General features: G+C 42.5%; 1 protein-coding gene across 1 annotated transcript; it reads left to right on the plus strand.

Annotated features, from left to right (window-relative positions):
• The first annotated feature begins 16 nt into the window (after positions 1–16).
• LOC100344427 (centrin-4) lies at positions 17–4,808 on the plus strand. Its single transcript, XM_008267935.4, has 5 exons — positions 17–155; positions 1,702–1,848; positions 2,200–2,325; positions 3,662–3,799; positions 4,272–4,808. The coding sequence occupies exons 1-5, from the start codon at positions 153–155 to the stop codon at positions 4,359–4,361; spliced, it is 504 nt and encodes a 167-aa protein (XP_008266157.2). The 5' UTR covers positions 17–152; the 3' UTR covers positions 4,362–4,808.
• The last annotated feature ends 21,691 nt before the right edge of the window (positions 4,809–26,499 follow it).

A 26,499-nucleotide genomic window follows, 5' to 3' on the forward strand; every position in this document is an offset into this window, starting at 1 on the left:
GATGTCAATCAGCAGGGCCTGGTGGGCGGGGCTGCAGGAGAGTTCGTGACAGCGGCCTTAGCAACGGCTTCCTAGAGTGGGAGACGGAGGTTGTGGTTAGTGCTGCGGGTGGGTGAGGCCGGAGGCTCTGTCCAAAGGTGCAGGCTGAGGACATGGTGAGTGCAAAGCTATAGCCTCCTGCTGCGGTTGGAGCTAGGACTGAGATGGAAGCCCTTTCCCCCCAACAGCAAGGAAGGGATTTTGTTTAGTTCATGAAATGTTTTAAAAGCTTGCGTTTCACGGTACCCCCCCACCTTATGCCAGCAAATGGAAGAGCATTTTCCGTAACTCTTGACACATAAGGGGGCTCTCAGGTTAATATTTTCCTCCATCAATCCCGTCAACCGCTACAGTATCAACACTCTACAGTAGGTTCAGGAACCGCTCTTTAGCCAGAGAGGAACTGAATAAGAGAATAAGATGCTTCAAAACTGTTGAAGGCTCTGGGGTGCAGACCAGACGGGGCCTGCAGGAACCTCAGGCCGTAGAACACTGACAAACTGGCCAGGGGTGCTCCTGGCTCGCCTGCTGTTGGGAAGGTGAGGATTCGGGTGGCTGCAACTGGAACTGTTCAGCAGAAGCTCACACCAGCAGTACCTGCAGTCCAGGAACTGCGAGTGCGCAGCTGCCATGACTAACTCTTAATACAGGTAGAACTGGCAACTCAGACCCACAGAGAAACGCAGAGTCCACCACGGATCCTTAACCTCAAGCTGGAGACAAGATACGGAAATAAGGTGGCAGAAGAGTTCAAGGGATAACTCTGTGCCCTTGCTTGCTTGAAAATAGCAAATAGCAGGAATTTGAGTTCCACCTTCCAAAAATCAGGTGGATAGTTATAGTTGGCCCAACATCCTTTTTTCCCCTTGAATTTATTTATTTATTTATTTAGAGAACCTCCATGTGCTGGTTCACTCCCCAAATGGCCCAAAGGCTAGGAGCCTGGAACTCCATTGGGGTCTCCCACATGGGTGACAGGGAACCAAGCACTTGGGCTATCGTCTGCTGCTTTCCCAGGTACACTAGCAGGGAGCTGGATGGGTAGTGGAGCAGCTGGGACTCAAACCCATGCTATATGGGCTGCCAGCATGGCAGACAGTGTCTTAACCTGCTATACTACAACACTAGCAGCCCAACACTCTTATCCTGATCCATGGGATAACTTTTCCCTGGGAAAACGTAGTTTTCACTTTTTGGCCCATGTAGTTTGGGACAGCTTGGTAGAAGAAAGGAAGGATACTGTGTTCCAATGAAGCATATCAACAAAATAAGAACATTTTGTAATGATACAAACAGGCATATATGAAAGTAAATATTCCTTAGACAACTGTTTTTCAGATGTACCAAGCAAGGCTTTCTGTATTCTGACATGACAGCATCCACTGTTCTAGCAAGTATTCCTTTGCCTTTTATCCCTCTCAAAAAGGCCTTAATTTTACAGAAAAGCTAAGTGGTGAAAAAGAAACAGGCATTCCACCAAGACATTAATAATTCTCAAAATTCACAAGGGAAGACGAAGAAGATTATACAGGATGATTTAGTAGGAAGTGGCATACTTGAATATATTTATCTGTTAGAGTTTAGACCATTATCAATTATTCTGGTTCTGGTAACTTTGTCTGGTTGTATAGTTTCTTTCACCTGTATGCATGTATATTACAGGCATCCGGCTATGGCACATTTTCGGATGAATGGAAGAGAAGAGCAGCAGAAATTGAATTGAATGAAATTCAAAAGCAACTGATTAAAGATGTCTTTGATTTATTTGATGCTGATGGGTCTGGAACCATAGATATGAAGCAACTTAAGGTTCTTATTTCCAATTCTAAAGCATGTAAAAATCATATTATTTATTATGGCAATCATTAAAGCTTTAATAGTCATCTTCTGAAAGTTTGAAATAAAAGATCTTTAGCTCTAGACTTGCCTTGGATAAACGAAATAATATCTTGTTATGCATTTTAGTTGTGTTTTATAAAGGAGTAGGTCAAAGCCCAGGGTGTAACAATGATATACCTTGTGGCACAGTAGGATTGGAACCTAGGACTGCTGACCTGGTTGTCTAGGTTTATGCTCAGTCTGTGGATAAAAAGAGAGATAGGCTATTAATTAGTAGGTAGTTACAAAGATTTATTAAAATTTATTTCCTTCTTATTTCAGATTGCAATTCAGACCTTAGGATTTGAACTAAAAGCAGAAGAAATTAAACAAATATCTGAGCTCATCAAGGGAGGAATTGACACCATTGGTTTTGAAGACTTTTTTGCCATTATGAGTGTAAAAATGGTATTGTTATGATTTTCAAAGTAATATAAGCTATAATAGCTTTCTACATTTTGGAGCTGGGGCAATCAGGTCTCACTGAGGAGGAATTGGAACTCTGTCTTTATGGATGAGTGAGATTTACATAGACAGGAATAGCAAGATTAAAGATGTAATGAGAAGTCTGGTGTGGAGGAAGGGGTTTTTCAGGACATATGGAGATTATATGGCATGATAGAGAGAATGGAGCCTGGATTTTGAAGCCTTCTGTTCAACACACATATATTAAGCACCTATTTTTGCCAGGTCCTTTTCTAAGGAACATTGAGTAGGACAACCTTCCTGTTCTCTTGGAGCTTACCATTTTTGGTAATAGATCTGAATTACTAGGACTCACAAGGGATGCATTCTCTCTCTTTTTTTTAATTATTATTTTTTTAAATTTATTTTTAAGGATACAAATTTAACAAGTAAAACTTGAGGAATATAGTTATTCTTCCCAGCATACCTGCCCTTGCTCCCACACTCCAACCCCTCCATCTCCTTCCTCTCCCCTTGCCAGTCCCATTCTCCATTAAGATTCATTTTCAATGAACTTTGTACACAGAAGACCAACTCTATACTAAATAAAGATTTCAACAATTTTCACACACACACACACATACACACACACAAACAAAACTGTTTGAGAACTAGTTTTAATTCTCATAATACAACTCAGTAAAACAGAGGTCCTGCATGGGGAGTTAGTGCAGTGACTCCTGTTATTAATTTAACAATTAATACTCTTATGTATGACGTCAGTGACCACCCGAGGCTCTTGACATGAGCTGCCTAGGCTATGGAAGCCTTTTGAATCCACAAACTCCTTATTTGGACAAGGCCATAAGCAAAGTGGAAGTTCTCTCCTCCCTTTAGAGAAAAGTACATCTTTCTTTGATGGCCACTTTTTTTCTACCGGGGTCTCACTCACAGAGATCCTTCATGTAGAATATTTTTTTTGCTACAGTGTCTTGACTTTCTGTGCCTGAAATGCTCTCATGGGCTTTTCAGCCAGACCAGGAAGCCTTAAGGGCTGATTCAGAGGTCAGAGTGTTAAAGTGATTGTCATTCTATGAGTCTGCTGTGTGGACTTGTATTCATTCTCTTAACTATTCTGTGTGTCTCCTATTTCAATAAACCTGGTGTTTAAATAGCTTGAAGGGCAACTGTGAGTGCACTGGAATAATTGCTAAAGGTCTAAGCAATAAATAAAACAAGAATTCAGCTTCCTGGTTACTCTAGACCTCAAAGACATTATAAGTCCATCTTGATAGATTAAACAAATGAAAGACTAATGACAACTGTTTTTGATTTAAAGAGTAAAAAAGATGATAAAGAAGAAATGTTGAAGGCTTTCAAATTATTTGATGATGATAATACTGGGTGCATAACACTAAACACTATCAAGAGAGTTGCCAAGGAATTAGGGGAAAATTTAACAGATGATGAGCTTAAGGTAAATTTTCTTTATTCTTATAATTTATATAACATAATTTTAAATTTAGCTTATATGTACTCATAAGATAAAACTTGGTTTGATTTTATATTTAAATGTTAATGTATATCATTATTCATTAAAAATTTTAAAAATTTATTTGAGAGAGAGAAGGAAGGAGAGAGCAATTTCTCAAATGTTGGTTCACTGCCCAAATGCCTACAATGGCTGGGGCTGTGGCGGGGTCAGAGCAGGTGCCAGGAACATAACCCAGGTGTCCCACATGGGTGTCAGGGACCCAATTATCTGAGCCATCACCACTGCCACCCAGGGTCCATATTGATGAGAAGCTAGAATTAGGATCCAGAGTCATGAATTGAACCCAGGCACTCTGACATGAGATCTGGGCATATTAACTGCTAGGCTAAATACTCACTGCTCATTAATAAAAAAAAACAAAACAGATTCCAAATATGTACATTTTGTTTTACAGGAAATGTTTGATGAAGCTGATAATGATAGAGATGGAGGAATTAATGAGGAAGAATTTTTGAGAATGATGAAAAAGACTGCTCTTTATTAATACCATTGCCTTCTCTGCAAAGTTGTCAACAAATTTGTATTTGTTATATAGTTCAATAATTTAATATCTCAATGTATTCATTTTCAAATTTTAGTTTATATGCACACAAATTGGTCTCTTGATGTCTAGTCCATGTGAAATTGCACATATCTACTAACTGTTGTTAAATCTGTAGCATCAGAAGCAGTGTAATAACTTCTTTGAACCATGAATCCAAGAGCAGTATTCATTCTGCTATTTTAGAGCCTCAGATTCTAAGACTTCAAAAATTTTAATGACCTTGATGAAGTTGGCCTCATATCCAAATGATTTTAAGAAGCAAACCATCACTTTCTCTATTATTATCCTTTTGTGCAATTAAAGATGAGCATTTGTTTTAATCATCTTTTCAAATACATAAAATATTAAATAAAACAAATAGTGAATAAATATTATTTGCTAAGCTTCTTATTATTGCTGTAGTTTGAATGTGTCCCCTCCAAAATTCAGGTCTTGTCAATGTGATAGCATTAAGAGGTAGAAACTTTTGGAGGTAATTAGGTCATTAGGGATGCTGTCTCCTTAATGAGATCAAGGCCTTTTTACTTATTTCTTTATTTTTAAATTTTATTTTTATTTATTTGAAAAGCAGGAAGACATAGACATAGAGAAATCTATCCACTGGCTCATTATCCAAGTGTCTACAACAACAGGCATTGAGACCTGAACTCAATCCAGGTCTCCCACATGGTGGCAGGGACCTAAGAACTTGAGTCATCACCTGCTGCCTCCAGGAGTGTGCATTAACAAGAAGCTGGAAATTGAAGTGGAGCCAGGACTTGGTCTCTAAAACTCTGATATAGAATATGGGTGTCCCAGGTAGTGTCTTAACTACCAAATGCCCATCCCAAGTTCCTTTTATTTTTTGATTTTATGTGGTGACTCTTACCCTTCTACTTTCTTCTTATGGGAGAAAGCAGTAACAAGGCCTTCCCCAGATCAAATGCTGGTGCCTTGATCCATGATTTCTCAGCCTAAAAGACAGAGGTGGGGAGAGACTTTCATCCTCTGGTTCACTCCCCCAAATGGCTGCAACAGCCAGGACTAGGCCAGGGGGAAGCCCGGAGCCAGGAACTCCATCCTGGTCTTCCACATGGGTAGCAGAGATCCAAGTACTTGGGACATTCTCCATTGCCTCCTCAGGCACAGTATCAAGCTGGATTGGAAGCAGAGCACCTGGGATTCAAACCAGCAATGCAATGCTGAGATTGCAAGCAGTGGCTTCCCCTGTGCACCCTATCAGACCCTAGCAAGCTAACCTTTCAGGGTTCCAGCACCCAGCCTTTGATCCATCCTAGCTGCTGCTAGGTAGGGTAGAGACAAACTGTCCGCATTGAGTCCTCCCTAAATTATAGATCCTTGAGCAAAATAAATGCAGCAGTGTTTTAGACTAGTCCATTTTGGGGTGGTTAGTTAAGTACCAGTAGAATACAACATGTAACTTCAAATTATTACAGCTCATCTTCAACTACTTTTGGCAACTTCCTATAATTGGAAGACTTTAACAATAGTTTTTCTCCACTTGTCTCTCATCTCTTGTACTACTGTCTGTATTTTACTTCTATATTTACGTAAATGCCAATAAAACGTAATCTTTATAAAGTACTCCATATCCAATTGAGCATAACATGTTGTCCTTTCTGGTACCCTTCATCCCTTTAGGCAGGTCTGTGCTCCCTCCCAGAGGCATGTTTTTCAGCCTGAAGAACGCTTTAGTTTTTGTTGTGGTGAAGATCTGCGAGTGATAAAAGCTCTCAGCTTTTGTTTGTCTGAAAAGGCCTCATTTTTTGCCTTCTTTCTGAATCATATTTTTACTAGGTATAGAATTCTAGTTGGGAAGGTAGGAAGGCTTTCATTTCATGGATCATTTTGAGGTCATTCCATTATGTTCTGATTTCCATGCCTCTTTGGTGGTCATGTGTGGTGTTTCTCACCCCACCTCCACCATAAACGCTTTTAAGATTTTTCTGTTTGTCTTGGTTTATTAGCAACTTAACTATTTGATGTCCTCAGGTGTGGTTTTCTTTATGCTTTATTCTACACAAGTCTCAGTGTCTTGATTTTGTGGTTTGATGTCTTTAAGTAACTTTGCAACATTTTTAGTTGGTGTGTCTTCAAATGTTGTTTTTGAACTATCACATCCTCTCTATTTCTAAGATTCCATTTACAAACATGTTAGACTTTATCACTGTTCTTCATATGTCTCCCACACAGCCTTTGTATTTTCTTTTTTTCAAAAAATTTTATTTATTCGAAAGAGAGAGAGGGAATCTTCCATCCACTGGTTCATTCCTGAAATGCCTACAACAGCTCAGCTGAGCCAGGTGCGAGCCAGGTGTAAACCAGGAGTCTGGAGCTCATTCCAAGTTTTCCGCAAAGGTGCCAGGAACCCAGGGACCTGAGCCATCACCAGCGGCATCCCAGGTGTGCATTAGCAGAAAGCTGGAATCAGAAGTGGAGATGGTACCTGAACCTGGGCACTGTGATAGGAGATCCCAGTTTCCAGGTGGTGATCTGCACTGCTGTGGCAGGTCTACTCCCGTCTTCTGTATTTCCTTTTTCCCTGTGCTAGACATAGTTTACTGTCTTGTTGAAATTATCAATATTTTCCCTGATTTTATTGAACACAATGATTATCTTTATAGTCAAACCCCTCCTTTATGAATTCAGTATCTTAATTATCTTTCGTCATCCTCTTAAAATTGCGGCTTTTCGTTAGTTGGGTCTATTTTTTAGCCAGATACTATAGATTAAAAAAAATTGGAGAGTCTATGAATCCTGTTATATTCTTACAAATAAGGCTTTCTTTCCACAGGGAGATAAAATACGAGTACAGGAGGATCATTTGGATTCTTTGGAGGGATGGTTTTACTCACTATTAAGGCTTTTCTGTTTGGGATTTGTCCTTACGCCTATGACATTTCTCAACTGAAATCCTGCCATCACGCCACCCCCACCCTCTGCATCATGCCTGGTCTTGAACTCAAATTTCTGTGTTTGCAGCATGGACGGCTGCTTAATCACACTTTTTGCTCAACTTGTTCTCCTAGATCTTATTTTCTGTTGGGTTTTGTGGCGTTGCCCCCTGGGCATAGTTAGCCAGTGGCCTGAAAGGGCAGTAGACGCGGGCAGGTTTTCCTCTCCCTTCACCTTGATTCCCTGCTCTCTCCTCTGTTCCTCTCAAGCCCTCACCGCTTGGGCAGCACTCGGCTCCAGTCTGTTCCTCCTCAGCATATTAAGATTGCTGCTTGGGCCTGTTTGCCTTGTTTCAGGAATCTGAAAGTTCCCTCAGCTGGGCAAGCCATAGTGCGTGGGACTCACCTCCTGGGCTGCTTCTCTCTCAGGAATTAGAGCCATCTTTCCTCATCCTGCTCGAATTGGGTACTTTCCAGGTCCTCCGCATAGCTGTTTTATGTGTTAGCCTGTGTAGTGGTTTTCAGCGAGAAGGTTAGTTCATCGTGACCTGAACCAAAAATGTCAACATCCTTTGTAGGAAAATAAACCTGATGACAGAGACTGGAACATGGACAGACTGCTGCTGATAGACCAAATTGGGAGGCCATTGCAATCATTTAAACCAGGAATGGTAGAGGCCTGACTCAAGAGCAGCTGCATTTGGTTTTGGAAAGAGATGTTGGATTAATTAATTCATGGTGTCTGTCTGCTTTCTCTTCTCTCTGATGAAGTAGTAATATAAGTGACAGTTGCTGGGTGCTTACTGTGTGTTAGGCATGGTTCTACCTCCTTCCCGTGCATTTCCTTATTTATGCCCTATGCCTATTGTTATTATTGTTCTGAATTAACGATGAGAAAACTGAGCAGATGTAAATGACTCGCTCATCACAGGGACAGTAGATGGGTCTTCTGGGCTTTGAAGCCAGGTCTGCTGGCTACAGCCTCTGGGCTCTTAATCACTACACTCTGCCGTCTCTCATCAAGCTCTGGAACAGAAGTTCAATTACCTGTTGGTGAGAGAGGCTGACAGCCCACATTCTCAGGGAAAGAAAAGCAAGTAATTTTGTTGTTTATTGGATAAGTGAATGAAGTAATATTTAAGGAAAGTAATAAATTTGGAAAAATGAAACTAAAGAAAATATAAAACTGTTTATTCATTTATAAAGATTTATTTATTTAATTGAAAGGCAAAGTTACAAAGGGAGAAAGAGAGAGGGAGAAAGGAAGAGAGGGGGACAGAGAAGGGGGGGAGAGAGAGAGAGAGAGAAAGAGATTCTATCATCCTCTGCTTCGTACCCCAAATGGCCACAACAGCCAGGTCTGGGCCAGGCGGAATCCAGAAGCCAGGAAGTCTCCCACATGGGTGACAAGGGCCCAAAGACTTCGGCCATCTTCCGCTGCCTTCCCAGGCGCATTAGCAGGGAGCTGGGTTGGAAATGGAGCAGCGGGGATTTGAACCAGCACTCATGTGGAATGCCAGCATTGCAGACAGTGGCTTAACCCTCTTTGTCACAATGCATAAAACTTTTTTCTTTTTAAATGAAAAAACAGATTTAATTCCTTGTCAGTTCAGCAGTAGGGAGTTGGAATGTAGCCCAGAGTAGGCAGTGAAGACAGCCAGATGCTTGGAAGACAAGAGACTAAGCCTGCACAGTGGTAATGCTGTCGCTTGATATTTTATTTATGACCACGTTGCCTCAAATATTTTTTTTCTTGGTTTCTTGGTCATAGTTCATTTTAACCTATTTTTGCAAAACAAGTTCAACTATTTATTGAGTGAATTAAGGAGGGAGTAGAATTGTCAGAGAGATGAGTTTTATTCTCTCCTTAATAAGAGCTCCTATCACTTCATCATACCCACTGGAATCTGGGAGTGTCAACCCCATAGCATGGAACGTGGCATTTATGCCACTAGAGGGCGTCGAGGTCTTGTCTCTGGCTGGTAAATGAGTGTGTATTTGATTTATGCTTGTTTCGACAATTTTATATAAATTGTGAAGTGTTTGGAGACCAGAGTTAAAGGTGTGATTCATTTAGTACAGTTTGGAGAAAAATGCAAAGAATGTATGCTATTCCTTAATCCACTTATATGTAATCATTTACTTATCTTAATGAAAAGTCAAGAGTTAAAACCAAATTTAATGCTCTGAAAAGTAGCCACTAAATTATCAGGGAAAAACATGTTGCTTGATGATAAAAATAATTTTCTCTTGAATCCAATTTTGAAGATGGGTGTCATTTTTCTATATGTGAAGTGGGAAATGAATTGTTTCACAGAAAAGTAACCTAGTTGTTAGTGATGGCTGTTCCTCTTCCGATCCAGCTCGCTGCTTATGGCCTGGGAAAGTAGCAGAATTGGCCCACGTGCTTGGGCCCCTGCACCCGCATGGGAGAGCTGGACGAAGTTTCTGGCTCCTGACTTTGGCCTGGCACAGCCCCATTGAGTCCATTTGGGGAGTGAATCAGCAGATGCAAGACCTTTCTCTGTCTCTCCCTCTCTGTAACTTTATCTCTCAAATAAATAAATAAAATCTTTAAAAGAAAAAGAAGTTATTTGACTTTGTATAGCCCCAAACATACCAGTTTACTTGACGATGGAATACTTCTTTCTTCTCACATACCAAAAGAGTTTACTATAGTTTTCTATAGAACTCAATTTGGGAAAAGCTGACATAAACAAAAGAAATAGTTGTTTATGTCAATTTCTCCCAAATTGAGTTCTATGTGTCAAAGAAAGTTATATAGTCAAAATAAGTTATATCCTAGGACAGACAAGGTTCTTTTTGTTGATTCTAAGCTGAAGAAAAAAATATGTAGATGTTCCACATTGCATTATTTCTTTGTCTATTAGAAATACACGGGTGCTGGCGCCGCGGCTCACTTGGCTAATCTTCCACCTGTGGCACCGGCACCCCGGGTTCTAGTCCCGGCTGGGGCACCGGATTCTGTCCCAGTTGCTCCTCTTCCAGTCCAGCTCTCTGCTGTGGCCCTGGAGGGCAGTGGAGGATGGCCCAAGTGCTTGGGCCCTGCACCCACTTGGGAGACCAGGAGGAAGCACCTGGCTCCTGGCTTCAGATCGGTGCAGTGTGCCGGCTGCAACGTGCCGGCCGTAGCAGCCATTTGAGGGGTGAACCAACAGAAGGAAGACCTTTCTCTCTTACTGTCTAACTCTGCCTGTAAAAAAAAAAAAAAAAAAAGAAATACATGGGGGCCGATGCTGTGGTGTAGTAGGTTAATCCTCCTCCACCTGCGGTGCTGGCATCCCATGTGGGCGCGGGTTCTAGTCCCAGCTGCTCCTCTTCCAGTCCAGCTCTCTGCTGTGGCCTGGGAAAGCAGTGGAGGATGGCCCAAGTGCTTGGCCCCTGCACCCGCATGGGAGACCAGGAGGAGGCTCCTGGCTCCGTTGCGGTCATTTGGGAAGTGAACCAACGGAGGGAAGACCTTTCTCTGTCTCTTCCTCTCACTGTCTGTAACTCTACCTGTCAAATAAATAAAATCTTAAAAAAAATACATGAAAGTCTTTAATTCCTCTTACAAATAAATACTGGTTAATCAAATGTTAAGCCACATAAAAGTAATGATGTAGAGGCCTATGAAGGTTAGCATCAACCCCAGGGTACCACTTGCTAAATACCTTGGACCTGCTGTGTCCTGAGGAGTGTTTCAAAGAAAAACATGAGAAATCGCCTGTTCTTGTTGCTCAGCCAACGGAAAAGTCCCTCTTCTGCCCAAAGGACTGGAGTCATCCTTTCCATCAACCTAGCGGGGAAACAGCCCAGAGGCATCCGGCCAGAGAATACAGAGCCCGTTGTGGGAGAGAACATTTCTAGGAGTCCTACCTATCAAGTTAGGACTTTTAACGAATTTTGAACAATCAGATAAGCAGGAGGCGGCTCAGCTTTCTTTTCCTCCCCCAAACAGAGATCACAGCTCTGATCTCTGAGGATGGAAGTTGTGTGGGAGATACCAGAAAAGCAGTGAAACCTGGACAATGAGAGAGGACAGCACTCTGATTTGTACCCAGGGAGAAAACATTTTCTTACCCATGCTGGCTAAGTATGTAGTGATTGTGTGTGTGTGTGTGCGTGCCTGTGTGTGTGTGCGTGTGTGTGTGTGAATACTCCTTGTATCATCCCTCCAACTGTATTTTTAGTAAATAAGTAGTATGAAATTATGTGTAAGTTGTGTATTTAATCATTATTCCTCAAAATAATTTGCTATTCCCCTTTAATTCCTGATTAATTTTTTTTCATGAAATGTGAAGAATTCAATGTGATGTGGGTAATCCTACTTAATTAACACAGCCAAAATTCTGTTGCCTCAACTGTGTCAAACATGATAGACACACATTACCGTGGTGAGCATGTGTTACATAATGCTTATTTTTGTCTAGCCAAGTATGTTTCCAAAACATTATAAACTATTTTTTCATGTGTTTCAAATTTTATTTATTTAAAAATGTATTTACTTATTTTCATGTACTTGGAAGGCAGAGAGAAAGAGAGAGGGAAAGAGAGAGAGCAGGCGCTCACCAAAAGTCCACAACAGCCTGCATTGGGTGGGGCTAAAGCCAGGAGCCAGGAACTCCATCTGGGTTTCCCACCTGGGTGGCAGGGGCCCAAGCACTTGAGACATTCATTGTCTGCTGCTTCCCAGGCACATTCAAAGGAAGCTGGATCAGAAGAGGAGGTTCTGGGGTTCAAGCCTTCACTACAATTGAGATGTGGGCACCCCAGGTAGTGGCTTAACCCACTGTGCCCATTTCAGATTTTCTATGGTAGCATGTGTGAGCATATTTTTACAGCTTGATTTTGTCCTTGATGTTCTATTTTTGAAATTTCTTTACATTGATGCATTCTGCAGAGTTCATTCACTACAACTGCTCTACAGAATGCTACATGAATAACAGTGTATATATTTTTTATTTATTTGACAGGTAGAGTTATAGACAGTGAGAGAGAGGCTGGCGCCGTGGCTCATTAGGCTAATCCTCCGCCTGTGGTGCTGGCACCCTAGGTTCTAGTCCTGTTTGGGGTGCTGGATCCTGTCCTGGTTGCTCCTCTTCCAGTCCAGCTCTGGTTCACTCCCCAAAGGGCTGCTACGGCCGGCGCTGCGCCAATCCGAAGCCAGGAGCCAGGTGCTTCTTCCTGGTCTCCCATGTGGGTGAAGGGCCCAAGCACTTGGGCCATCCTCCACTGCCTTCCAGGGCCACAGCAGAGAGCTGGACTGGAAGAAAAGCAACCGGGACTAGAACCTGGCGCCCATATGGGATGCTGGTGCCATAGGCAGAGGATTAACCTAGTGCGCCACGGCGCCGGCCCCTAACAGTGTATTTAATGACACCCGATCCTCTCCCTCTCAATCATTTCACAATCCATCTGCCATTTTGTATTTTGTTTTCTCATTTCTTCACCACTGAGGAGCCTTGTTTTCCTTTGCTAACGTGATTCCTTCTCATGACAACACGGGGCAGTTTTATCTTCCAGCGGAGGTACTTGTATGTGAACTAAGAGTCTGATTAGGAAAAGTGATTTTTTTAAAAAAGTGTTTCGATCATGAAGACAGTCTGTGAACCAAAAGGGATTTTTTAAAGAGTGAGTTAAACTCTATTTTCCTTCCTATATGTGTCACCATTTTCCTGGAAACTCTTACTTATCAGGTAAAACCTGATTTACGGAGGCTCTTTGACAGCTCAATCATGGATCTCACAGCCAAGCCAGAAAGCAGAAAGCATTTGCTGCTCTCGTTTCCATGGCAACCGTCTGAGCACCAAATATAGGATCATTGATTCAGTGCAGGACCCAGCAGCAGAAGGAACTGAGTGGTGAGGAAAACCCCTTTTACTCGGAAATTTTTCTTTAGGAGGTCAAGACCTTTAAAAAAAATCAATGGAAAAGTACCAACTAATACCTTCATGTATTTTTTTTTTTACCCAAATGCTGCATTGTTCTTAATTAGGGAATTTTGCACTTGCGTCGTCAGGAGTTTATTTCCCTGTTGCTATCCCCTGCTCCTTTCCACTTTCCACATGTGTCAGTCTGCCCATCACCTGTTCTTTCCATTGTGACATGAGGCCTGTGTATCCCAGCAGGAGCTGGAAAAGTGATTAACAACTCGCGTGTCCCCGATGAACCAGTATACACTGTCCCAGTAGTGCAGGCTGCCTGCGCTCACTGACGAAAAAGAAACTTGAAGGGTCAACCCAGGGAAATCCAAGAGCTTCTCTGTTTCTCCCCTCTTAGACCTTTATGAATTAATCTCAAAGACTGTGAATTTGTAGAGCATTTCTTTATTGTCAAGTACAATTGTAAGCCACATTGGAAAGTCAAATAAGTCATCTGTGGCATGGAAATTTAGCTCCATACAATGGCTCCCTACCCACCAACCCCCTTTAGGGGAATGCTACCTTGTGTGGCAATATGTATCATGCCCATTTAAAAACTTAGGCTTAAGGCTGTTGCAGCCTATAAAGGAAAACAAATAAAATGTTGAACATTTCTATACTTGCATGTATGCCTTTCAAAAATTTTTGCAGCAAAATAAGCTTATCAGTTAATTCTGTTTTCCAGAGGCTTTTTGAAATACCCTCAAATATCAAGCTGTTTGACTGTGGATTGGTCACATTTTCATTAATACTGTCTAGGAGCTACACTAGAGAAAAAGGACCCTCGAGCCATGAAAAAAAAATGTGCATATAAAACAGCAAACGTGCATCCTTTATAGCGCTAGCAATTAGATTGAGACACTATTCTTATGGTGCTCACTATTAGGTCACTTCTTTCAAAGTCATTCAGTAACTGTTAGAATCTATGTCATTCATCAACTTCTTTATCAGAGTCAGAGTGAGATAGACAATTACGGTAGTTACCCAGTGAGAGTGAAACCCCTTATTTATATTATTGCCACATGGTTGTCTTTAATCTCTTTCTAGCTCTCGTTTATTATTTCTTAGTGCTCATTTACAAATTTCTTTACTTCATTTCCCACAATTTACAGCAAGTTTTTAAGAAATGCTAAATGAGGGCAAGAGTTTAACCAGGTAGTAAAGATGCTGATATTGGAGTACCTGGGTTCAGTTCCTGGCTTGGGCTCCTGATAGCTTCCTGCTAATGCAGATCCTGGGTGGCAGTGGTGATAGCGGAAGTTAATTGGGTTCCTGTCTCCCATGTAGAAGATCTGGATGGAGTTTCTGTCCTTACATTCGGCCCTGGAACAACCAGAGCCATTACAGCCATTTTTGGGGAGAGAACCAGTGGATAGGAGCTCTCCTTTCTCTCCCTGTCTCTCTACCTCTTGGAAAAAAAATTTTAAGTTAAAAAATATACTCACAAACCTAAGTAAAGTCTGCAGTTATAAGCCCTGAAGGGAATGTCCTATACAAACAGACCAAAGGCACAAATTAGGCAAAATTGGTCTCCAAATTTTCTTTTAAAAATTATGTATTTATTTATTTGAGAGAGAGAGAGTGAGAGAGAGAAAGAAAAAGAGAGCAAGAGAGATGGTCCTATCTGCTGGTTCACTCCCCAAATGTCTGAAACAGCTGAGGATAGACCAGGCTGAGGCCAGGGTCCAGTAACTCAATCCGAGTCTCCTATGTGGGTGGCAGGGACTCAACTACTCAAGCCGTCCATCATCGCAGCCTTCTAGGGACTGCATTGGAAAATGGGATTAAAAAACAAACTTATTTTGATGTCAAAATTTTTTGAAAATTCATAGTTTTTTCATAAAATGCATTTTCATCCACTTTTTAGAAGACTGCACACACATACAGACTCATGAAACAGACTGTGTCTGCATTTCCTGGTGGTGTTTTGCTTCCTTGGGTGCATGCTTTTTCATCCTTGGATCTCCCAAAAGCCTTTAAGTGTTCTTGTTAACTTTGCCGATAGTAAAAAGAAAGTCTTAGTTTAAAACAGAAATATTTACTAATTGATAGCTTCTCTTTTTTATTGCTTTTTAACTTTTTGGAGAAATTACTATCAGTATTAGTTTTTTTTTTTTTTTTTCCACAGGCAGAGTTAGACAGTGAGAGAGAGAGAGAGAGAGAGAGAGAGAGAAAGGTCCTCCTTTCCATTGGTTCACCCCCCTAGTGGCTGCCATGGCTGGCGCGCTGCGCCGATTCGAAGCCAGGAGCCAGGTGCCTCCTCCTGGTCTCCCATGTGGGTGCAGGGCCCAAGGACCTGGGCCATCCTCCACTGCACTCCTGGGCCACAGCAGAGAGCTGGACTGGAAGAGGAGCAACCGGGGCAGAATCTGGCGCCCCGACCAGGACTAGAACCCCGGGTGCCGGTGCCACAGGCGGAGGATTAGCCTAGTGAGCCGCGGCACCGGCCATCAGTATCAGTTTTGACTGACAAATCACCATTTTATATATTATGGGGTATAATATGGTATTTGATATCTGTATAGAACTAGCATGACTAAGTCAAGCTAATTAATGTATCTATCACCTTGCTTATGTGTCATTTACTCTCATAGTGACAATTTCTTTATATGATATACAGTTTCTTTATATTATATCCAAAATGTTATGAGACTTTACTATAATTTGGAAGCTATCACTATGCTATAGTCTTGCCATGATTTCTAAAATAAACCATGCATGTTGGGTGAAAGCTGCATGGTGCTAGGGCCAGGATGCCATCCCCACCTACAAAGCTTAGGAGGATGGACATCTTGGAAGATTGCGAACTGGTGTCTAGGAACCACATGGGAACATCAGCTTGACCTTTGGACTGACCTTTATTCTCAGCTCCGGAGAAAGGTGACTTTCTGATTGGAAAACTTGTGGAGTGACTGTGAGTAGTGCCCATACACATCCCTCACTGCTGCAATACAAGAAAAGAAGGGGACAGTGTTGTGGCACCATGGGTTAAGCCACTGCCTGTGATGCCAGCATCCCATGAGGGTACTGGTTTGAGTCCCAGCTGCTCCACTTACCATCCTGCTCCCTGCTAATGAGCCTGAGAAAGCAATGGAAGATGGCCCAAGTATTTGGACATCTGCTGCCCACATGGGAGAACAGGATGGAGTTCTGGGCTCTTAGTTTTGGCTTGACCCAGCCTCAGCTGTTGCAGCCATTTACGGAGTGAACCAGAGGATGGAAGCGCTCTCTCTCTCTCTCTTTCTGTCTCTGGCTCTCTATAACTCTGCCTTTCAAATAAATAAATCTTTAAAAAATATGAGACAAAATTAATGAAATTTTAACTTAGTGAAAGAATGGTAGTTAAAATAGTGATGTTATTGAAGAACATCAATTCTCTTAGAATGGTGATATTCAGAGTTTATACCAATAAATTTGACTCCCAAATCTAGAGCTAGGAAAATCTTCAATATCTGAATTGAGAATAATAAGTTAATGTATTTTTTAAGAAGACTGATTTATTTATTTGAAAAGCAGAGTTACCACAAAGAGAGGGAGAGACAGAAACAGTGAAATCTTCCACCTACTGGTTTTCTCCAAATGGCTACAATGGCTGGTGCTGGGCCAAATTGAACTCCACCCAGGTCTCCCACATGGATGGCAGGGAAACAAACACTTGGGCCATCCTCTGCTGCTTTCCCAGGCATGTTAACATGGAGCTGGATGGGAAGTGGAGCAGCCAGGACACTGATTGGAGCACATATGGGATGTTGGTATTGCAGGCAGTGGCTTACCCTGCTATGCCAAAACACTGCCCTCAAGTTAATGCAGTTTTAAAACAAAGTCATTCATTCATTTAGAAAGGCAGAGACAGAGAGAGAGACAGAGAGAGAGAGAGATCTCGTATCCATTGGTTCCTTCTCCAAATGCCCACAACTACCGAGCTGGGCCAGGCTGAAGCCAGGAACCCAGAAATCAATCTGGGACTCCCATCTGGATGGTGGGAACCCAAATACTTTAGCATCTTCTGCTGCCTCCCACAATGTGCCTTAGTAGGAAGCTGGAATCAGGAGCAAAGCCAGAACTTGAACCTACACCCTCTGATATGGAATGCAGGAATCCCACGTGGCATCTTAAATTCTATGTCAAATACCCACCCCACATTAATGTATTTTAATGCAATCTTTAAAGAACTGGAACACACGCTCATGGTTTCTACTACCTCTCTTAGTTTCTCCAAAATCAACTCTTTTAACAAAACATGATCATTTCTCTCTGTGAAGAATCTGTGAATCTCTAGATTCATCCAAGAGTTGAGCCACTATGAAAAGGAAGACTCACCTTGAAAACATGAAAGGAGGTTGTATTCAAGATGTGCCCAGTCTCTCTCAGTTGGAGCACAGGAAGAATTTTCACAAAGGGATGATGAACAGAAGGGAGTCCAAAAGCCAGTGACCACTGGTGCCTCCAGCATTTTGATCAACGCTGCATCCAGTATCACTAGCTAAACGAGACATTAAGCACGGATTTATTAATCTGCAAGGCATAGTTTAAATCCCAGAATATACGATTTTCAGTATTCTGTAAGAACTCATTTTATGAGAACATGGTGAGATTTCCTTCTGTTTTTGCAAACATGGAATTCTGCTGTAAGGCAATGCTGGTTGAGCAATAAGGATTGTTTTCTTCTTTGTCTCAAAATAGATGAGACTTCATGGTATCGTTCAGTTCCTTTTGTAATTTCATAGAAATATTATACAATACATGTTAGTAGAAGAGTAACTAATGCCAAGCTGTGAGATTCTTCTTCCCCAGAGACAAACGCAGACTAAATCTAGGATTGCTTCTAAAACCCTAACGGCAGTTTAGGGTGATGATAGCTCTGCAAATCGGAAGTGATAATATTGATTAAAGCTGTCAAACACTGATGTCTTAGAAGTCAGGAGGGAGGGGGAGGGAGAGACTGCAAAATAGACTCCAAGTGTATAAAGACAAACCGTGTGTGGGCGTTCAGAGGCCCTGGAAGGTCCCTGCAGCCTTTCAGAGCTCTGATCCTGCCCTCCTGGGGAAGGAGACCCAATCAGATGCTGCTGCTCCCTCGTGCGCCGTGGCATTAGTGGTCTCATCCAGGTATAGCATGGGGTTAAAAGGGCTTTTGTATGTTTGCTGGGAACAGCACACTATTTGTATGAGTGGTCCTCCCAGAGCTCCAGGGACTGAGAAGAGAGACCCATTTTCTTTTTATGCTGTGCCATGAAATGCATGTATTTTAGCAAATGGTACAAACTGGGAATAATTTCATCCCCTGTTAAGTTGGTAAATGCAATACAAGGGAAAATTATTCTGGAAATAATTGTATTGAATGTTCTAGTTATATTCCACCACATTTGGGACTGGCATTGTGGCACAGTAGGTTAAGCTGCTGCTTGCAATGCTGACATCCCATACTGGAGTGCCCATTCAGATTCTGGCTGCTCTGTTTCTGATCTAGCTCCTTGCAGCAGAAGATGGCCAAAGTACTTGGGCCACTGCCTTCCATGTGGGATTCCTGGATGGAGCTCTTGGCTCCTGGCTTTGGCCTAGCCCAACTCCAGCTCCTGCTGTTATGGCCATTTGCGGAGTGAACCACTGAATGGAAGACCTCTTCCTTTCTATTTAATTCTGCCTTTCAAATAAATAAAATAAATCTTTAAAAATTTCCTACCACATTTATTTACTGTACCAGAGCAATAGCTGTATCAGTTAGTGCATTATGAACCTTGAACACTGTATGGTTCATGTATCAGTGAACTGACTGGTATAGGCCAGGCTCACCTGGGCAGCACTGTGTCTAGTTCTGTATCTGGCTGGGTTTGACTGATCACAGTGACTTGGACTCAGGTTTGCTTCCCACTTGTTCATTCTAGAATCCAGGAAGAGGGGGAGCAACATTGGGATACCTGATGTGCAAAAGGGCAAGGGGCAAACTGAAGGCATCTTCAGGTGTAGGCTCATCATGGTACATGGTCATTTGCACTTCATCCTACTGACCAGGATCGATGGTTGAACTCAAGAGTCAAGGCGTGGGGAAATATGCTTTGCTCCATTACTAGGAAGAATTGCAAGGTCTATAACAATATTGGGAACAACTGTCAGGACACAGGAAGGGGCTGACTTGATGGGCAAGTTCCAGGCTGGCTTGCAATTGAAGCCAGTGATAGAATCTACCCCAGGGATTACTGGCCCAGTGAACTTACATTAGATCTACTCCTTCAGGTAGATTCAGGTGTCTGAGTATGTGGGCTTTGGGATCAGGGTAAGAGAAACAGGGTGAGCTTTGGAGTGACATGCTTTGCAATGACACAACGCTTACCTCTGCCACTTACAGACTCAAGCCCCCCCTGGATCTGAGATGATTTTCAGTGGTGCTACGGAAGTTGCTGGGGCTCTCTTTCTCCAGCTCAGACTGAGGCGCAGACTGAGTCAGCCGGAACTTTCCCAGCAAGTTGAGTTGATGGGACGTGGCTGCACAACAGAAGCAGGAACACCTGGGGAGGTAATTCGGTGCCCCTTCTCTTCTAGCAGCTTTTAGGAGGCCCAGTTCATCGGGAAGGCCTGAACGAGGGTCATGTTGGGCTGTAGATAGGCCTCTGCTTCATTATCTTGTTAGGATTACCTAAAAGAAAGAACGATGTAAGTAAGTGGCTTGCTGATTATACTTACCTTTGTTGATGGGGTATAAATAGAAAACTTCAATATTTTCCTATAACTATCCTGGTAGCTGTGCTAAATGATGACCACCTGACCGCTTCCTCCAGTACTGGCTTCTTTAACAATGCCTTCACTAGTTCACAAGTTTTCAGCCTACTGTGATTATTAGAACAATCCAATTCTAGCATTGGTGACTGAGCCTTATTATAAAACATGGTACCCAGCCTCAGGCTGCTGTGTGTTGCTCTGTATCTATCTTCTCCTCCTCCTCCCTTTTAGATGTGCAGGCCATGACTGCATTTCTGTTCAAGGTCTACACAGGCTGGTGAAGAGGCCTCAACTCCCTTTTCCAAGGAGGGGCTTACGCTGGGCAGCTCCTTAGGCACTGGCTACCCTTTGCAGCTTTGGCCATCTGTTGTAGATGGCCCTGTAGTGCTGGTGTTCCTTGCCAACACCCTCTTTCCAATAACACACACACACACACACACACACACACACACACACACACTGCAGACACTGCCCCAGCGATAGCCCCAGTCCTCACCTTTCAGTGAATGGTTAGGTCAGTGGGTGTCTATGAGGTCTGTCTTCTAATAGAAATTGATATGTTAAGGTCAGAGTGGTTCCGAGACCTCATCATGCCTCTCTCCCCTAAATCTCTCCCCTGCTCAGGTCACTTGGGGGCTGAGCCACATGCCCATTCTTATGAGGATAAAAATGCTGGCCTCCAACTCAAGAGTATCTCAATTGTTTGTCTGTTTTCCATCTGCTCTGGGGAGGAAAGAGCTGTGCCTCTTTCCCACTCAGTCTTCTTAGTGCAGGGGAAGCAGAGGCAGGAAAAGCACAGGACCTGTGGGGGCATTAATTCTGCTGCTCAATGCCCCGAGAGAATATGGCTGGTTCCAGGTTCTGGCGGCCCTCTGATTTTAAATACGGGGGTGTTCACTTGTTTGTGGCTTGAGTTTGGGGTCCCAGCTACAATTCAAGAGACAGCATGGAACTCATACAATATATCCTATTAGTTTTAGAATCAGGCTTAACTTGATTCAAAACTGGGCTCTGCTACCTACTTCTATCGAATTGCATTTTCTTCATCTGTAAAATGGTGCCACTAGTGCCCACTTCTCAGGGTTATTTCATTGATAAGATGAGTGAATGACTGCCACTTGGCTCCCACCCTAGAGGTTTAATCACTCTTTGTTCTCTCTAAGCCCTCCCTTCTCCAGGTCCATCTCCTGCACCTGACTTGCAACCACCTTTGTGCATATACATAGTTATGTAGAAAGACATAACTGTGTGTATGTGTGCATATAAAATCTAGATCTTTAATATTCCCCCTTCAACCCATAAGCTATGATATCGGTGCAAGAAAAATATATTTGGAATGTAAATCTTCAGCATTCGGCAGCAATAGTCCTAAATTCTTATATGACTCATCAAGTCGCAAGTCACTGGGGTATCAGGTATGGACTCTGTACTTCCTGCAGCACATGTGTAGGTGTCTGATTACCAGAAATCCTCCCCAATACTACCCAGTCATTTCAGTCTCTGTTTCTACAGAAATGACTAGGATGAAAGAAAAGAAGTATTGAAACAAAGAAATGTGATTGTTTTTATGTTTTACCATCAAGAATATCCTTTAAGTTAAAATGAGATCATTCAAATGAGAATAAACAAATTTAAATAAAAAAGAAGTTTTGATGCTGACTTCTAAACTGAACAGGGTTTTACCTGATAGAATCTACCATACAGAATATTTATTCTCAAAAATACCAGTGGGACAGGTGTTTGCCACTGTGGTTAAGACGCCACTTGAGATAGTCACATCCCACATCAGAGTGCCTGGGTTAGAATCCTGGCTCTTGTCTCCATTCCAGCTTCCTGCTAATGCATCCCCTGGGAGCAGCAGGTGATGTCTCAAGTACTCCCTGCCATCCATGTAGGGGACCTGGATTGATTTATGGGCTCCTGGCTTCAGCTTGACCCAGTCCTGGGTGTTATAGGCATTTGGGGAGTAAACCAGAAGATGGGAGATCCTTCTCTTTGTCTCTCTTTACCTTTCAAAAAAAAAAAAAACAATAAAAATAAAATTTAAAAAACCTTTTAAAAATTACCTTTCAGTTACTTCCTATTCTTCTCTGCTACCTAGCATTGGCCCTGATAACTCTAGCACCAATTTCTGACACCCCAACAGTGAAGCAGCTTCACTGAGCACTGCCTACTCCCTTATCCGAGTCCCATGAGGCAGAACACCCCTTCCTCACAAGTGACAGATCAACAGCAAGAGACAACAGAAGAGGACTCATTGCAAGTTCCCAAGGCCCAAGAAAGTGGCCCAGGATGGATAGAGTCTCAACTGCTTGTGCCCCACTTACACTGCTGCTGAGGGACCCCAAAAAGCACCTTGTCCCAGGTTCTACACCTCAAAGTCACAGGACTCATAGGCTAAAGCATCGAGGGTGTCCTGTTCTGGAGGACTGGAACACACGGCTGTTCTGGCTAGCTCCCCCTTAGCTCAGAATGTTGTATTTGCAGCACATTCTACAGTTATGTTTGAGAACTATGAGAAAAGGGGAAGAACTGAGTCAGTGCAAGGCTACCCAGAGAACCGTCCTGTACTGACGCTACCAGAACAACTTCCACTGTCACAAGGAAATATTGAAAAGATCTTCCGTGCTTGCCCTGCAGGAAAAAGTCTGGAAGAATTAAGGAAATGCTGATTCATTGCTTCCCCAAACTGGACCATCCACAAAATCTGCACCAAATTTTCCTGGCTTATCACAGTAACCAAGTTACCAGGGTCTTCTGAAGGTAGGAAAACAAATAAGCGTGGAGTCCCTATGCTCAGGTTCTGCTTCCATTTACATGTACATGTGCACATGCGTGTGCACCACTCTCCTTGGACCCACACCCCCTACCCCAGCGCCAACCTGAAGAGTAACTGGAAGAGAGGTTTTGATTTTACTTTTATACTGAGAGAGCAATAAGATAAGATTCATAGCTATGGCTGTTTTCAACTAATATAAATGATTATAATGGCTTTGGCATGAGTTTTGGGCACACACAAACCAATAATGGTCAAGGAAACAGTAATAGTATGTTGGAACTGAAGGAGTCTCAGAAGTCATTAGCCCAAATGTCTCATTCCACTAATAAGGAAACTTGTTTCTATGTATAAGGAAAAATTGTGAAAGACACATAAATGACTAAAAAAAATCACTGGGCATTCTATCTAGCACACCCTTCCAAATTGCCTGTCTCTACAGGGGTCTAAGTTTTCAGCGATGGAATACAACTGGCTAAGGCCTTGTGGCTCTGACTAGCATGCCACTTGTGTGCAAATTCATTTCATTTCAACATTCCTGATAGCCTGCTGTGCTGTGGTTTTACTGGTTGTGTCATCTTACCAGTTCCCTCATTTATTAACGAGTTAAATAAATTTTCGATATGTACTAATTTCATATTTGTTTATAAGTCATGATTTTACCTTTTAAAAATTGTGTAACAATTGCTCACAACATCTGATTATTACAGGAAGGCTATCAGCTGTTGGTAGGAATGATAATAAAATCAGTTCCTGAGCATTTTCTATCCGGAAGTGCTTCACATATTCATGGTCACATTCAGTCTATAGCGCTAGCAAAGTTGTATGGTTACAGAAAGTCTGCAATTGGACTCCACTTTGTGTCTAAGATGGACTTTGAAAGGAACTAGAATATGTTACTCCAAAATATACCTCTTTGACAGAGAAATTTTTTTTTTGGGTTACAGGTAATTAAGAAGCAGAAAATGGAGGTAAAGTTCTCCCCATCCTCTGCTTTTCTGCATAAAGACAGGTGATAAACCCTCCAGCCCAGAGATCCAGACTTCCAGCCCAGAGATCACACCCAAGGAATGTATCAACAAACCTTACCCCATTTGTTTCTTCCCATATAACCACCTTCCCATGGTTTTCTGCCTCTGAAAGCTGTATTAGTTTTTTATCACTATAACAAAATACCCAAGAGGAGCTAATCTTATAAAGAGAAAAGGTTTAATTTGGCTCATGATTCTGGACATTTCACAGTCTAAGCTCGCATGGCCTCTTGGTTGGGTATCTGGCTAGGGCACAAAGCATCACACGTGACAAGAGGAAATGTGTGTCTGTCTATGTCTCCCCTCGTAAAGACACCATGATTTGATCATAGGGGTTCCAGACCAACAGACAAATCCAACCTACTCACTTCCCAAAGACCTTGCTTATAGATATCATCATTGGATTAAATTTCTACCCCTTTAATACCATTAGTACATGACTTAAGGATCAAGCCTTTAACATATGGGTCTTTGGTGGACATACAATATCTAAACTAGTATCCAACCCATAGCAGAAAATTAAGCCTCTTTCCTTTGTCCTGTAATTTCTCTACAAATGTTCATGGTCAAGTTCTAAGCTACCACTGTGAGATACCTTCCACTGAAGTTTCTCTCATGTGATATGCACTGCACACATTGATGAATTTACTTCTTTTGCTCTTTTTTTTTTTTGAAGATTTATTTATTTATTTGAAAGGTAAAGTTACACACACACACACACACACACACACACAAATGTCCACAATAGCCAGGGCTAGGCAACGTTAAAGCCAGGAGCCAGGAGTTTCATCCAGGTCTCCCATGTAGGTGGCAAGGACCCAAGCACTTGGGCCATCTTCTGCTGGTTTCCCAGTACATTTGCAGGGAGCTGAATTGTATGTGAGTAGCCAAGATTCAAACTGGTGCTCACATGGGATGCTGGTATCATAGGCTGTGGCTTAACCCAGTGTGCCACAACACTGGTCCATTGCTTTTATTTTGTTAATCTGTCTTATGTTACAGGGATCTGTCCCAACTACAGAGTCATGTGGGTTGGGGAGAAATTATATGTTCTTCGTGAAAACATCAGCTCTCCTTATAATGTATTACTAGAAAAGAAAACACTGTGGGAACACAGGCTTAAACAAAATCAAAAGGTTATTTTGCTGCAAATCTTCCTCCCAAGTAGTGCAGGGGATAACATATGCAAAATTTCCCAAATGAGTTTGATTATTCTATCAACCAGGAGTGACAAGAAAAACATAAACTATCAATGTCTTAAACTAGATGAAAGTTTATTTCTTAGTTAAACTCCAAAGATTGTCCAGAGCTACATGGGCTCTTTAGGGTATCATGGACTCAGAATTCCATTGTAAGGATCACCTCATGATCCCACAAGGCTGCTCTAGTTCCAGCCTTTAAATCCACATTCTATCCAACAGGAAGGAGGGAGTGACAAGAGAAGAATCTGATTTCTCTTCGAGGACCTTCCTAAAAGTTATAAAATTCCTTTTGCTTGCATCCTATTGATCAGAACTTAGTCCCATGAACATACCTAGCTGAAAGACAGGGCTAAAAAGGTGCAGCAACATGCTTATTTAAAAATTCTATTTCTGGGGCTGGTGTTGCGGCATAATGGGTTAAACTGCTACCCATGATGCCTTCAACCTATATGAGCACCAGTTCAAGCCCTAGCTGCTCCGCTTCTGACCCAGCTCCCTGCTAATGTGCCTGGGAAAGCAGTGGAGGATGGCCGAGTACTTGGGCCCCTGCACCCATGTGGGAGACCTGAAAGAAGCTCTTTGTTCCTGGCTTCAGCCTGGCCCAGCCCCTGCCATTGTGGCCAGCAGGTGGAAGATCTCTCTCTCTCTCTGTAACTCTACCTTTCAAATACATAAAATAAACCTTTTTAAAAAAGTTTTGTTTCTGGGGCCAGCATTGTGGTGCAGCAGGTTAAGCTGTTGCCTGCAGTTGCGGCCATTAGGGGAGTGAACCAGCGGATGGAAGACATCCCATATGAGTGCCAGTTCGAGACCTGGTTGCTCCACTTCTGATCCAACTCCCTGCTAATGCACCTCAGAAGGCAGCAGAAGAGGGCCCAACTGCTTGGGCCTCTGACACCTAAGTGGGTAACCCAGATGGAGTTCCTGGCTATTGGCTTTGGCCTGGCCCAGCCCCAGCTGTTGCAGCCATTTAGGAAGTGAACCAGCAGATGGAAGACCCTTCACTCCCACTTTGCTCTTTCAATAAAAAAATTGTTGTTTTAAATATTTATTTATTCATTTATTTTAGAGGCAGTGTTAAAGAGAAGAGAAAGAGAGAAAGGTCTTCCATCCGCTGGTTCACTCCCCTAATGGCCGCAACTGCAGGAGCTGGGCTGATGCAGAGCTAGGAGCTTCTGCCAGGTCTCCCATGTGGGTGCATGGGCCCAGGCACTTGGACCATCATCTACTGTTTTTCCAGGCCATAGTTGAGAGCTGGATCAGAAGAGGAGCAGCCAGGACATGAATGGGCATCCATATGGGATGCCAGCACTGCAGGCAGAGGCTTAGCCCACTATGCCACAGTGCTGTCCCCTAAAAAAAAAAAAATACATCTTTTTAGAAATTCTATTTCTATGGAAGAAGAGAGGAAAGCTGTGAGTCACAGTCATGAAACTCTTTGATGGAGGATTTCACAAAATACATGTGTGGGAATGGTGATGGAAATTAGCTACTTTTCACAGCATTTTTGCAACCACGAGGAATCAGTGTTCAA

This window comes from Oryctolagus cuniculus, chromosome 8, assembly GCF_964237555.1.
Source record: "Oryctolagus cuniculus chromosome 8, mOryCun1.1, whole genome shotgun sequence".
NCBI classification, from domain to species: Eukaryota; Metazoa; Chordata; class Mammalia; order Lagomorpha; family Leporidae; genus Oryctolagus; species Oryctolagus cuniculus.